We start from the raw sequence: 15,471 nt of genomic DNA, 5'->3' as shown, positions 1-15,471 counted from the left end.
CAACAAAAGCTTACAATCTATGTTCTTAAATCAATTTCATAAGAAAATTATAATTTTATTCCTCAATTATAACAAAAAGACATTGGTTTAGTTAGGGCGAGAATTTGGGGAATGTCGATTTCGACTAGGGTGGGTCATTGGATGGGAGCGTAGATCGGTAGGATTAGGGTTGGAGCCATCGTTGGGTCATCAATCATTGGGGTTGGGGCTGTACTTCTGGCAAACATGGTGTCGTTGTATTGCGCACCATTTTGCATACCATAGTCCATGTTATTGGAGATTTCTAGAGAGTCAATCAGCGCTACAGTCTCCGCCATAGAAGAAGAAGATGAGGCAAAGCACCGAAAATTTCAAGAAATTACACCGTACACTAATTGTAGCCAACTTTTCAGATTCAATTGAAATCCAACGAACCTTCGGCACAACACGACTGCAGTTGTCGCTCCGTTGCCATTACGATTTGATTTGACCTAGACTCGTTTTCTTCGTTTGAGGAAGATGAAGAAGAGAAGCATGTGCTCTTGTTTAATATTTGACTTTCAATCGTCTAAAAAGTTCGAACTGGAGGTCAAATCAAATTTGAAAGTTCACTGTTCTAGATTTTTCAAGAGAGGAAGAGAGAGAAAGTGGAAAAATACATAGTAGGAGAAAAGTTTTTTTTTTAATTTTTTATTTTAAATATAATATTTATTTATTTTTAAGTGACTATTTTAGTAAAAAAAAAAAAATAGCAATACATTCATAGCTCGAAAAGTGTTCAAATTTTTTAACACCGTTATTAAAAAATTGACACAAGAGAGTTCATTGTAAACATAATTGTTGATGTCGATTTCAACAATCTCAAATTATAATATGATATATATATATATATATATTTGATTTATTCTAAATATGGGTTTTGGAAGGCGTCGTATAAGAAGCAAAAGAAATGAAAAGAAATAGACAAAAGTGAATATAAATGCTCGAGGCTTTTATTAATAATTGAAAAGATTACAATTGGAAGATGGCGGAGGGCCGAACTCAACGAGGGAGAAGTCAGGGAAATTAAAGAAGTAAGAAATCGAAAGTGGGTATCTCAGCTTGCGTGTGTGAAATTTGACATATCGGCTTCTATTTATAGTTGAGGCTGGTTTGTTGAAGTGGACACGTGTTCGTCAGTTCGGCTCTGTCGCGTCGCTAGTTGAAACCATCTCAGATCCGGTCTTCGTGGCTACACGGCCAAGGTGATTTGCGCAACTCCCTAGTGCCAAAACCCTAATTCGACTTTTCCATGTGTGCAAGACCCAATTGCTTAAAACCCAATCAATTATTTATTTACTTGGTCCAACAACAAACAAATAATTAATAATTGATTATTTACTTGATCCAACAATAAATAAACAATTCTACCATAAATATTTATTTAATTTTGCGAATACCCGTTTTCCAGAATTAATGCTGTCAATCACAATTACGCAACTTCTTATTGGGCTCGGGCCGACCTCCACAAGTCGAGCTGGGTCTGTTGTTGGGCTTTGGTCGTGCTAAAGCCCAACTTAAATGATTTTATTATTATTTTTTAGAAAATTGATTTTTGACCCCCACAATAATTATCATAAAGGAGTCAAATGAAAGATCTAAATATCCCTAAAAAAGAATTTAAAAAAATGATAAAAAAAGGATAAATTGTACAAAATAATCATTTGAAACTTATTAATCAACAAAATAGTCAAAGTTTCAACTTTTCAGCAGAGTAACCAAATTTACATTTTCAAAATTTTTTTGACAACCCAGATTAATATTTTTGACGATTATTATAAATAATTTATCATTTAAAAAAAATTAATCTTGGGGTAAAAAAATATTTTGAAATAAGATTATTGTACATTTGACTATTTCACTAAATTAAGACAAACTTTGACTATTTTGTAAATTCATAAATTTAAATTAACTATTTAGCTACATCACCCATTAAAAAAATATATTTAAAAGATCCAATTTATTTATTTATTTATTTTTTAATCTTGCTCAACAAAAACAAAAAGTTAAAAAAATCCAATTTGAACGCGTTAATTTGGGTTCCTCGCGTCTTCGATCTTTTCTTCCCTCTTTTTCCCGTCTCCTCTCTCTGACCAAAAAGCTCGCAGAGTGAGAAAGAGGCAACGATGAAGAAGCTCTCCTTCTCGATCTCTCAGTCCTCGAAACCCTCAAATCCAGTCCCAATCAAACGTTCTCAGACCTTCGACGACGACGACGACGCCAAAGGCACGGATCAGAATTCCAGAAGCTTCGTCACCGAGTTCAACGCCGGCGATCAAGCCCCGGCGTCCAAGCCCGCTGTCGTAATACCACCGCTCGAGAACACCTGGGACAGCCAGCGATTCAAGAAGATGAAGAATCTCGACCTCCCTATATCCGCTCCGTCGGAATCGGAGTCGAACGGCCTCCAATTCGAGCCCGAGGCCTCCATAGCCGACGCCGATGAATCGGGAGTAGCCTACGGTCTAACCCTAAGGAATCGGCCGGAGAAGAAGAACGAAGGCTCGGCGGAGGACGCGGTGTTTCGGCGGTTAAAGTACGATATCGCGACGTTGCCGGAAGATCGGGGAATGGCGGAGTTCGAGGATATGCCGGTGGAGGGGTTCGGATTGGCGGTTCTGGCCGGGTATGGATGGAAAAAAGGGGACGGGATTGGGAAGAACGCGAAGGAGGATGTGAAGATTGTTGAGTACACTCGGAGGTCCGATAAGCAGGGCCTAGGGTTTGTGAGCGCCGAACTTCCCGTCCCGGTCTCGAAGAACTCGAATGGAAAAGAGAAGGTGAAAGATCCGCTGTTGGGGAAGGAAGTGAGGATCGTGAGAGGGAGGGAGGTTGGGATGAAAGGTAGAGTCTTGGAGAGAATTGGCGACATAGACCTCTCTGTGAGGCTCTCCAGGAGCGAAGAGACCGTCCGAATCAGAGTCCGTGACGTGGCAGAGATCGGGTCGAGGGAGGAGGATCAGTTCCTCCGGCGACTAAAGGAGGAGAAGAAAGTGCTGGCTGAGGAAGAGAAGAAGAAGAAGAAGAAGAAGAAGAAGAGCTCTTCTTCTGCGGCGAATTGGGTTGCGAGCGGAATTCGGGTGAGGATTGTGAGCAGAGAGCTGAGAGGAGGCGGGTTGTACCTGAAGAAAGGGTCGGTGGTGGACGTGGCGGGGCCCGGGACGTGTGACGTGGCAATGGAGGAGGGGAGAGAGGTGCTTCAAGGGGTGTCTCAGGAGGCGCTCGAGACGGTGGTGCCGAAGCGGGGCGGTCGGGTTTTGGTCCTCCTCGGGGAGCGGAGAGGGGTTTATGGCAGCCTTGTGGAGAGGGATTCCGATCAGGGAAGAGGCGTGGTTCGGGAAGAGGACACCCACGAGATGGTTGATGTCAGCTTCGACCAGATCGCGGAATTCGTTGGGGACCCAAGCGAGCTCGGATATTGAGCGAAGGAGAGGACTGGTTGGTCATACTTTTAATCATTTGCTTACGTTTTTATTTTCACGATGAATCTGTTTAGATTGCAAGTCCTTAGGTACCGAAATCATTGGACTAGGTTCGATATGTAGTTTCTTCGTGCGGTATCGAGGTTTGTCTAAATTTGTGAGAGGTTATAAGAGACTGCTGTGTTGAAAAATCCCACATTGACCGCCAATTGGTTTTGAGATAGAGCTAATGTTTATGACATTGATGTGATGAGTTAGCAACATAAAATCCTAAAATCCAACTTTGAATAAGAAGTTGGTTGATGCTTCTTGTCTATTCTTTTAATAATTTTAGGTATATAGCAGCAAAAAAAAAAAAAGAAAGGTATATTCATAATGGTGTTTAAGCAGATACTGGGGACTGATTTTGTCTATAGAAAGGCCAAACTGGAATAACTAATCGAAGTTACTGGCTGTACTTATAAGTACTTAAGACTGTAATTAAAATATTTGAAAACTTTCACTGTTTGCAATACTAGTCAAAGATACCCCTTATCTCTTTCTTAAATTAATATTTTAATTATACTTCTGGCCATCGAAATTTATGCTAAGAAACAAGGAAATGTTTACTACTTTTCGTTGGCTCGCTCTGTTTATATTCGTGCTGTTTTGTTTGCCAACGTCGTAGTTCAGAGTTTCCACGACTAAGGCGAATGGAACTTGTGGCCGTTGTCCGGAAACTCCAACTAAATGGAAGTTTTGAGAGTGTCTATATGATTATGCAGGTTTTCGATTATATTTTTCTGGTTTATATATATATTTTTTATTTATATGGGGGATATTTTTCTGTGTTTTCCGATGGTGGTGTTATTTTATATGCTACATGAGCGTTTTTGCATTTTATGTTGATTTCGATTATCTTCTCCAATTCATTGATGTTTTTTTTGTTAAAATTAGATGCTTCCATAAATTTTGATGTCGGTTTGAAGTTTGGATGGTTTTTGTAATTTTGACCTTTTATGATTTCTCATTTTTTTTGCAAGTACATCGTGTTTTTCGGATTTGCACACGTTTAGTCGGTCAATCTCGTTTCCTTTGAAGTGCTGATTTTTTATGGATTCAAAAACTCTGTAATTCTTCTGGGCTGATTATAGTATTATTGGAAGCAGCAAATCACAAAGCTGTAAAATGTCTTGCCTTTGGTGCTCAATTCTTCTGCAGCATTTCGAGGAGGTTGACCTGGGTAATTTATTTTCCTTATAAACACTTTGTTTCATAGATGAGCGTAAAATTTCAACTTTGAATGTGACTTAGTTTTCAGTAACGTGACTGATGATATATGGTCTTGTATTATTATTTTACTTGGCTTCTCGAGCAGCAATGCTTTTTAGGTATAGCATTGGTATAACATCCTTATCTTATATTACGTTCGAGTCTCTGACCAGATTACACATTACAGAAAATATTAACTTCAATATTTTACTGTGTGAAAACATAGGTCTCATCACAGAAAATATAAACTTCCACTCAACCACGGTGAATGAATTTTTAATCCAACCACCATTTTGCTGCTTATATGGGTTCTGTTTCTATTTCCAGCGAAGTGCTTGCTCACGGAAGTGAATGGAACAATTGGTGTCATAACACATGAAGATTCTACTGATTCCGATATCATTTGTTCATGTGCATGGTATGGGCGCTCAAACAGATAAAACCGAATTCCGTTTTACACCCTCAATTAATTGGAAGGCAGATTGACCGTCTGAGTTCTGATGAGACGCTTGACTATCCAGCTATTGAGAAGGAAAAAAAACCATACAATCTGAATACTTATTACTTCCTCGCGAGCACCGTCAAATCACTCGGGTTCCACTTAAATTCTTCATACTTTCACTCTAGTAGAAAATTCAACCGGGATTTCTGGTACAGACCATTCATCGGAATCAGGATTGTAGAGCTCAAAATATGAAACAATAAACAGTGTAGATCACTACAAGGTAAACAACATTTATACAGTTTTTTCTAATTTTTTTTTTAAAACAAACAAAATTCTTCATTTAAAATATGGATTTTGAAAAAACCACCTTTCCCACTACACCAATTTTGGTTGAAGTGTTTTTCTTGTCCTTCCGAGTGATCAGGGTGAAAAATATGGGGGTTTTCGGGTCATTTTATTTTGTGGAAACGGAAAGTTGTTTTGGTGATTTTCCATGGACAATAATCAAGGAAATGCTAAACATGACTTCCGGTGGCTGCACTTGCTAGTTGCTCCGGCAACGCTTTTTGCCGGCATTTTAAACCATGAAACCTTTGGTTTAAATCATGGTTTTAATGCCCACAATTTCCATGGACTGGTAACCTTCGAAAACGTGATTTTTTTTTTTTTATTTTGGGAAAATTGTCATTTTTCACTTAAAAATCAGCATAAAAATGTGTCCACTTGTTAGATTCAAAATTCAAAATGGTCAGTCAAAGCTTCATCATGAGACCAAGTTATATAAATTTTTATGGTTTTATTTTTATTTTTATTCTTTATAACAAGTGTATTTGTGAGAATTTTAGACAACTATATAAATTTTTTAATAAAAATTAATATAAAATTATAAAATGAGAAATGAAATAATAAATTTATCATATATTAAGTTATAAAACGAGGCTTCAAATTTCAGTTTGGTGACGGTTAATCGAATTAACGTTAATCGGATTAACTGTGACAATTAATCTGATTAACTGTCACGAATCTCTTCTGAAAATGATATCAAACATCGGTGAGTCCCACGGTTGTGTCGACCCGGTCATTCGAAAGTCGCAAGTCCAATTTTGCGCATTAACTGTCACAGTTAATCGGATTACGAATTAACTGTGATGATCCTCTTTCATAAACGATCTCGAACAGCGGTGCCTCGGATCTCCGCCTTCTTTAAATTCCCAGTCACCAGCGCAGAAATATCGGAGCCTCATTTGATGATCTCAGTCCAACCATCCCGACCGAGACCGTTGCTTGTCCCAAAACGACTACGTCGTCACTAATCGTACCTGAAGAAGTTTATCGGTGTCGAGCTTTGTGATCTCTTCGATTCGCAGTTCGGTTTGCTAGCTCATGGCGTCGGAGATTTCGTTGGAAGCGAAGTCGTCTTTTTTTTTTTTGGTTCCCGTTGAGATTGGACGACGAGGGAGTGTGATTTGTGTGTAGCTTTGAACGACAAATCGTGGTTTTGTCATTTAGGGGCATAATGAAAATATGTTATTGTTGATTAATGAATTGACTATTTATTTAATAAAAGTAATAGTCGAGCTAGAATTTTAAAAGAGGTGCTAGGCTAAATAGTTTGGTCGGTCTCACAAAAAGCCAATCCATCTAATTTTTTTCATTTTGTTTTTCCTCATCTCTATCAAACAACACAATGAATTTATTCCAATTTTAAAATCCCTCCATTTTAATCCATCATCTCACTTTCTCTAATACTAAACCTGGCCTAAATGTTTGATGCCTGTCGTTTCACTGTAAAAAAATAACATATTAAATAGTTATTGGAGCATATCAGCATAGATAATAATTTCTAAGATAAAATGGCACTAAATATATTATCTATGAAATATTTGGTGCCATTTTATTTTAGAAATATAAACGCCCGAGTCAATCTATTAGATAAAGGGCATAAAACTCATGCGTACAAACATCATACATTGATCAACAAAGAAGGATAAGACTTAAGACAATAAAAATTCACAATTAGCATCGCATGAAAGCACATCCTGTATGAACTTCCGACAAACAAAAGATTGATCACACTAAATTTTGCGTAACTCAAATGCTCTTTTTAAATACTTTCAAAGGTGGTTAACGGATGAAATAAATTTTATTGATTAAAAAAATATTGCATATACATGATTTTTTTTTTATTAAAAACACATAATTCATAAATTTGTCCGCATTTAACTGTTTATTAAAAACAACTTGGTAATCATTAACTATAAAAAAATTACATAATTTTATATATCAAGGATAAAAATGAAAGGAAAGAGAGGAAAAAAAACCAGAAAAAACAAGGGTAAAAATATATACACAGATTTTTCTCTCCAACTACATTAATGGAATTCTGTAAACAAGCATTTTGATCGACCAGGGAAACAGGTTATAAAAGACTAATAGATTAGTCAAATTCCCAAAAAAAAATGTGTTGGGCCTTCGTTGGTCAGGAGGCCCATATAATTTGATAAACGCGGGAAACATTTTTTCCATTTATTTATATATCTAATTTCCCCAAATTTATGTGACGACTCGACTTTTTGGACCGTCTTACTTATCTTATTTTTTAAACTTTATAAAATTTTAAAGAAAACTTGGAGGAATTTTTTTTAAAACACATCGTACAAAGGCGAACAAATTTTTTAAAGATTTTAAAAAGAAACATATAGATTGCATTTCAAAAATATCGTGAGAAGTACTTAACCAAAACTGAAAATATGAAATACCAATTTTAAACCAAACATAGTAGCAAAATGATAAAAGCTCAACCAAATTAGAAAAACTCTTTGAAACTTCATAACTTCGAAATTATTGAAAAAAAGAACTTTAAAATCTATTTCTTAAAGACTTGTAGCGAAAGACTTATTTTGTAAATGAAAACCATAACTCAACCCTCTCGCTATCGACGCCGCTAGTCCGCCCTGCTCAGTTCATTGCAAGTTGTTTACCTACAACACGGACGTATATTTTTTTTCGAATAAATGAGCTTACGCTCAGAGAGAATAATATAACGCTCACAAAATAAAAAGAGTAATGCAATGCATGAACCGGTTATTAGTATTTTAAAACTAATTGATGACTTGATCTTTCTTTCTTGATTCTATCAACTTTTAGTTCGGGGTGCCCCTAGGGTAGTCGTACCAATTTCATTGTACACTTTAGATACGAAGACATGGGGGTTGTAAAGTCTCACAATTCGCTCTATATTTTTTAACTTATTAGGGCCTCGGCCCGATAAATTTCCCCATTTGAGCCTCGGCCCGAGAAACTTCTCCTTAATACCTCTCGAGGCGATACGACTCCCTTTCTTATCTTTATCTTTTCACTTTTAAAATTACGTTACATATTGTTATGACATGTACATAAAAACTTTCAAACATATGCTCATACAATACATGACTAAAAAAATATAAAACATGTACATTCTCAAATCTACTTTAACTTAACACTGCATAGTTGACCAAACATAAATCCAACTACTACAATCAATCACACAGTCAAATAAAGAAAAACCTACTCAAACATATAAAGCTTTAAACAAACCATAACATGAATTACAAATATTTGATTTTGAACAAATTTGTGTTGTAGTGAGATTATTCGCACCTAGATATCGGAGGTTACGATCGTAGATCGTTGAAGGAATTGGACGCTCAAAATGACTCGGAACCTAAAAGGGATAAAATGCTACTGGAGATCAGCTAAGGAAAGGATTCAAGACATACTTTAGATTCTGGAAATTTTCCGAACGAGATTCGACGTGAAAATTACGAAAATACCCTCGGCTATTAGGGTTTCGGGAAAAAACAAAACTCTGGTAAAACTTTTGTAAAAATTCCAGTGACTATCAAACGTGATTTTGAGAATTTTTTGTGAAGACACCACAGCCAAAATAAAATCGGAACTATTTATTAATAAGACAAGTATAACTTTGTACTTTAAAAACTTGTGAAAAACTGGTCTGCGGACCTATCGTAAAATAATCATAAAATATTATGTCTACCATGAAATTATTTTTCGATTACTTTTTAAAAAGAAGACATATAAAACTAGCGTTTACTAAAAGAATCCATGCAAAATAACAATTTTTTAATCCACAGTAAACGTTTTAAATTCTGAAAATCGGGAATAGACCAGACCAGCAAATTAGGTCTGCACACTGTTTAGAAAATAATCGGAAAATATTTTACACTTCATAAAAATATTTTTCGATTAAGGATTTAGATAGAAGAAATTTAAACATAACTTTTCCGAAAATAATCGATGCAAAATAACGATTTTGAAACCATAATAAGCGTTTTAAGAAACGATTTTTATTGAATCCAAACCAAATAGAAGAAATACATACCCTTTTTTTTCAATTATTTAGTTGTCTATCTAGGGCTACGAATTTTCAAATAAAAAGAGAAACGGAAGAGAGAGGATTGAGAGAAAGCGTTAAAAAAAAGGATTGGATATTATCTATAGGGTTTGATTAAACCCTAAAAGCTCAGACCCTAAAATCTCAAACATACTCCTACTTATACTCTTAAAATATTAATTATTACAATTATTATATGGGCAGTGTAGCAAAATAGCCAAAATGAAACTATGAAATTTGTTTTTAGCATACATTTTAGAATTTTTAGGAAAATAGACAACATATTTATGTGGCAATAATTAAGGTCTAATTTGCCCTTATTTATTAAGAAATTCATCATTTTCTCTCTCCCATTTTTTTCCTACACTTTTTTTAAATAAAAACTTCAAAAAACCATATCTATTTCATATAAACTCGAAATTGAGTGATTCCAAATCCTAGGGATTCGTGACGCCGAGATCTTCAAAAATAGATCCATTGTGTTTGATAAAAATCATGGTTAATACCATAGATGTAGAAAAATCATGTTACTACCTTAAATATGGAAATAACTGAAAATTTTTGAAATTATAAAAAAAAAAATGGAATCGTAAATATGATGCATTAAACATAATTTTTCATCAAACATAATTTTGAAGATCTCGACGCCACGAATTTATAGGATCTGAAATCACTCAATTTCGAGTTCGTATGAGAAAGATACGAATTTTTGAAGTTTTGATGCAAAAAAAAAAATTATTTGAAAAAAAATAGGAGAGAGAAAGTGACGAATTTGTTAATAAATAATGGTAAATCAGATCTTAATTATTGCCACATAAGTCATTTGGTTATATCACTAAAAATTGTCAAACATAGGCTAGATCCAAAATCACATGTTTAAAGTGGTCTAATTAGTTACAAATCTCTTATTATATTTGTATAAAAAATACACGCGCGCTCTGATCATATATGTAAGTAACTTATATATATATATATATATATATATATATATATATATAATAACGTAAAATAACTTATATTATATTATATAAAATAACGTAAAATAACTTATATTATATAAAATAACGTAATATGTATATATATATTATTTATATCTACGTTAACTTTAATTTATAGCTATAATATATATATATATATATATATATAATATATATGTAAAGTATGTATATGTACACACATAACTTATTTATAATATATAATTTATATATATTATATCCATATTTTGTAATCTAAAGAATATATTAAATTCAAAAATACCCTAAAGCATAAATAAAGGAAAAACTTAAAAAACTATCACATAAATAAATCATTCACTACTAGTTTACTAAAAAAAAATAATACTAACGTCCCTCGAACACAAATATCTTAGCCTTTTAATTAAACTTAAAATTTGGGATTTCACAATTGAAATACATTCTCCTATTTCTCTCACACCTCTTGAACCTTTCTCTCGCAGACCCAATTTTTCTCTGAAGCTTCAATGGCTATGGCGACGATTCACGGCGGCGAAGGGAATCTGAACTCGGGGATGAAGAGGTAAACGTTCATTCTCTAAGAATGTTTTTACGAAATCATATATTCTTGTATGAAATCTTCTCATCTCTCTCCCAGCGGCCGAGAAGGGAAGCACGGATTTGGATCAAAGCTGACTTCCGATGAAAGGTCTCTCTTCAATCTTCGCATCTCTCTCAGCGGTTATTCGCTTGAGAGCTCGTTAGGAGATTTAGTGAGTGTTGAGATGTGAAATTAGGGAGTATCAATGGTATGCGATGTCGTTTGATAGCTTGATTCTCTATATGTGAATGATGTGATTGTTTGTTTCTAGGAAATTCGCTATTCTTTTTTATTTTTTGCTCAACAATAAACGATTATATAAAAACTAGGCCATTTCACTGATCATCGGAGGAACTTCCGAGACTATGAAAATGCCAAAACTGAGATCACAACTTAAAATTCACAAAACTAGAAAGTAAATAGCGAACAGTCTAAAAAATCTCCAGTCCGATACTCTTCATGATTTCTATTTTCACAACAACTTTAAGTATATTTTCTATTTTCACTGATTCAGTCTCTTTATATGTTTGTTGCTCTAGAGATGTGATGGAGCTTTACACTTGTTTGAATTGTCGTGCTCGTCCCGTGGCGGAGAGCCTAGTACGAGCTTTCGTCATGGAAGGAGGGATCGAAGTGGGCGGATACAGGAGGGTGTTCAAATCGTTTTTTTTAAGTCTCGCTAAAATATCGGCTAAACTCGTCAAAATATCGCCCAAATTTAAAAGAAAAAAAAAATTAGTCAGTCCATGGATGAGGATGGATGTGGGCCGAATTCACCATTAATATAGCTAGCCCAATGAAATTAAAAGGTACGTTCAAGTAAGGATTATGGAAGAAAATATGGCTCTTTATATAATGTTTTGAAATTGTAAAATTGGTTCTTCACAAGAAATGTGAGACTCTTTAATCATATTTGTTTTGTTTTTGTGATGCTTTATAATAAAGAATCCTAAAAAGAGCCATGTTATATAGAGATAAACATTTATCACTATAATAACGTCACAGATAAACATTTATATACTACCCTTTATATAATGTAAATATTTTCTCTCTTATTAATCTTATTAATATCTACCCTAAAAAGAAAAGATAAAAGAGAAAAGAACCAATATTACAGTTTACGTTAAAAGAGTCCATAAAAAGATAAAAAGAATCCTAAAAGATTTTTTGACGTACACTTTATATAATGTAAATATTTTCAACTCTTTTATCTTTTCTCTCTTTTACCCTTTAAAAATAACCCTTTATATAATGTGGAACCAAAACTCTTTATATAATGTAAATATTTTCAACTCTTTTATATTTTTACGGACTCTTTTAACGTCACATATAAACATATATATATATATATATATATATATATACTATATAATAACGTGTAATGTAAGATATATATATAGAGAGAAATGTTAATAATGCATTACATATATATATATATATATATAATATCTATACTAACAGACTAAATAATTAAATATATATTATTATTCCTTTTTACTATTTTAAAGAATATTTGTAATGTAGAAGAAAAATATTACATTTCTTTGAAAAAAAATATTTTATTACATTTTTTTAACATTGAGAAAGTAATGTAAATATTAATAAGGTATAGTATTTAAAGGTTTCTGAGTGGGGAAATACAAGGGTGAGTTTCTGATGAAGATGCGGTGGTTCAAACTACTTGTTTTTTTAGCGAGAACTCTGGTTATTTTTGAGAAACTTGATGGAGATGGAGAAAGAGTGGAATAGTGGAACCTCTCTTTCTGGGAAGGAAAATCTTGTCTCCGTTTTTCTTAGGCACGAAAAGAGTAAAAGATGTGTTCAATGGTGTTTGGAGACGCAAGAAACCATGGATGGTCAAAGAGACAAAGCTTGGGTTACTGCAATTCAAATTCGAAGACCATGACTATAATTTTTTTTTTTTTTATAGCTTTGTCTTGTATATAGTTTAAACTAAATCATTTTATTACTTGATCTGTCACATGAAAGTATTATCTGGTACGCTGGCTATCCTAATTCGCCTGGATATCTTGGTCCGTATAAAAGTCAAATATACCATCTAGAGCATTTTCGTGCGAGAAGAACTCAACCTACTACCAGCAAAGAAATCTTCAATCGCGCGCATTCTTCTCTGAGAAGCATCATCCAGCGAAGCTTTGGAGTGTGGAAAAAAAGATGGAGAATCCTAAATGTCATGCCGAGTTATCCATTCAAAAATCATGTAATAATAGTTATCGTAACTATGGCACTGCATAACTATATTTAAATGCATACAAGACAAGAGATGGATTTCGAAATATTCGATGAGACAGTGGGCGATTGAGAATGGGATGAAAACGACACAACTGAAGATCAAGATGAAGAGAGTCAGACTTCTTCGAGTAGTATGGACAAGTTAAGAGATGAGATTGCTGCAAGTTTAGTAGAAACGATAAATTTGTAGTTTAAATTTTTGTAAAAAATTAAAAAAAAACTTTATATTAAAAATAAAATAAATTTTTGTTTTCCATATTTATCTAGTTTATAATAAGACTGTACATCGGGTTGGGCTATTCGGGTTTGTATATTTCATGAACCCGACCCAAAATCTTCGGTTTGTCATTTTTATAACTTAACCCAAACCATGTATGGTACTGAAACCAAACCAACCCGAACCGATATTAATCGGGTAGGTTTGGTTTGATTTATTTGGGGTGATTTAAGTCGGGTTGTTTGGGTTAATTTGTCACAACAAAGGTACAAAAAAGAATCGTTGAATCAAATTCATAAAAAAAAACCATGCAAATAAATTATGTCTCATTTCAAATTTAACACTCCATAAAAATCTAGACGTCATGAAAAATCTGTAAAGTAATAAAAAAAATGAGTTGTTGAAACTAATATAAATAAGTCTTTATGTTCATATTGAGTTTACTTATATTATCTATTTGTCAACTGTCGTGAGCATAAAGATACACCTACAAAATAATTAATTAATTTAAAAATGTATTTATATTCTTATTTTAAAACCATAAAGCATATGGTGTATTTTTTATTTATTTTACCTTGATAACATTTTTCATTTTTTAGAGAACTTTTTATTTTATTTTAATGGAATCGGGTTGGTTTGGTTCAACCCAATCTCATGACGATAAAAAACCATACCAACCCGAAACACTTGCGGGTTGGGTTGGTTTCAACCCAAAAATTTTTGGGTTGTAATGGGGCGGGTTAGAAAATAGTACGGTTTGGTTTGGATGATCGGGTTGTTTGGTTTGTCGGCTCTCATGAACACTCCTAGTTTATAATTATAATTCATATATATGCATATAAATCATCATATTAATAATTATTATTTAATTTTTAAAAACATGTCTATCTTAGTCTTTTTACTATAATATATTTATTTGATTAAACGTAAAATCAGTTTTTGTTACCAGCAACAACTGTTTTATAAACAGTTTACCAAATGCATGTCAGCTTAAAAAAAAAGTTTTTTTTTTCAAAAGCTGAATCTAAAAGCTCTTTTTTTTATAAAACATAGCTATGGCAAACGGTGTCATAATCGAATTTACTGTTTTAGATTTGGTTCTTCTACTCTTTTCGGACATTCCTATTTTTTTTAATACGGTTTTTAAGTTATATATATAACATTATAACCTACGTCATATATACAAGTCCAACTTTAATGGAAAAGAATGGGATGGGTGGTCGTTTTGAATAGGGGAATTTAAATAAATATCGCCTAATTTTATGGAATTTCAGAAATCACGATATGTTTTTTTTTTTTTTTTTTTTCTAATAGTAAAATAACGTTTTAGAGTGTTTGAACTTTAGATATTTAGAATGGAAGTTGGATTTGCCTGGTTACGTTAGTCAAATTAAAACCGTGAGAGGAGTTGTGTTTCTACTAACGAATTTATTTTAAAAGAAAAACTCAATGATAAAAATGCCTCATAAACAATAACTCGAGGATCTAAATATCACGATATGTTACAACGAGTCACTATTTACATCTTGAAAGCACAATTCATAAAATATATGCCAACTATAAACTTTTCAAATACTATTTATAAAACTTGTATACATCACGTTATAAAATATATGAGACGTCTCTTTCCCTTGCAAAGATAAGAAAACTTTCTTAAAATCCACCATTATGATCTAAAAGGTGTTTCAAAAGGATTTACGTCTCCCATAATTTAGTTAGTTTCTACCTAAAATCGTCACTTTGACGATGTCATTGCCACCCTAAATAATTTTCACAATATACCAAATTGACGTTATTCCAATGAGGCTGTGGATAGCCTTCTAAACCGGGGAGCTCTTGCAACCGGAGATAGTTACAATGGTATGAAATTATCTCTCGACCCAGTGGTTGACTTAGTTTTGTTAAGAATAACTAGTTT

At 33.5% G+C, this 15,471-nt stretch overlaps 1 protein-coding gene across 4 annotated transcripts; it reads left to right on the top strand.

The window, feature by feature from the left end:
* Window positions 1–2,047: 2,047 nt before the first annotated feature.
* On the top strand, window positions 2,048–5,772 carry MOS2 (D111/G-patch domain-containing protein). Of its 4 annotated transcripts, none has more exons than XR_016300155.1 (3): window positions 2,048–3,456; window positions 4,574–4,662; window positions 5,019–5,772. XR_016300155.1 is itself a non-coding variant. In XM_089619601.1 (2 exons), exon 1 carries the CDS (start codon window positions 2,145–2,147, stop codon window positions 3,438–3,440), a length of 1,296 nt encoding a protein of 431 aa, XP_089475727.1. In that variant the 5' UTR covers window positions 2,048–2,144; the 3' UTR covers window positions 3,441–3,456; window positions 5,019–5,771. The 4 variants fall into 4 exon arrangements, 2 of the variants coding, with proteins under 2 accessions (XP_089475727.1, XP_089475728.1); XR_016300154.1 differs by having other exon boundaries at window positions 4,589–4,662; window positions 5,019–5,771; XM_089619601.1 differs by lacking the exon at window positions 4,574–4,662 and having other exon boundaries at window positions 5,019–5,771.
* Window positions 5,773–15,471: the final 9,699 nt, after the last annotated feature.

Source organism: Urtica dioica, chromosome 7, assembly GCF_054948205.1.
Source record: "Urtica dioica subsp. dioica isolate 48M chromosome 7, U.dioica_male_clone48M_v1_H2, whole genome shotgun sequence".
NCBI classification, from domain to species: domain Eukaryota; kingdom Viridiplantae; phylum Streptophyta; class Magnoliopsida; order Rosales; family Urticaceae; genus Urtica; species Urtica dioica.
Note: the sequence above shows the minus strand (reverse complement) of the source record. Positions and strands in the feature narration are given on the sequence as shown.

Coding starts and splice junctions, on each gene's coding strand:
- MOS2 (XM_089619601.1), top strand. CDS start 2,145: ATGAAGAAGCTCTCCTTCTCGATCTCTCAGTCCTCGAAACCCTCAAAT.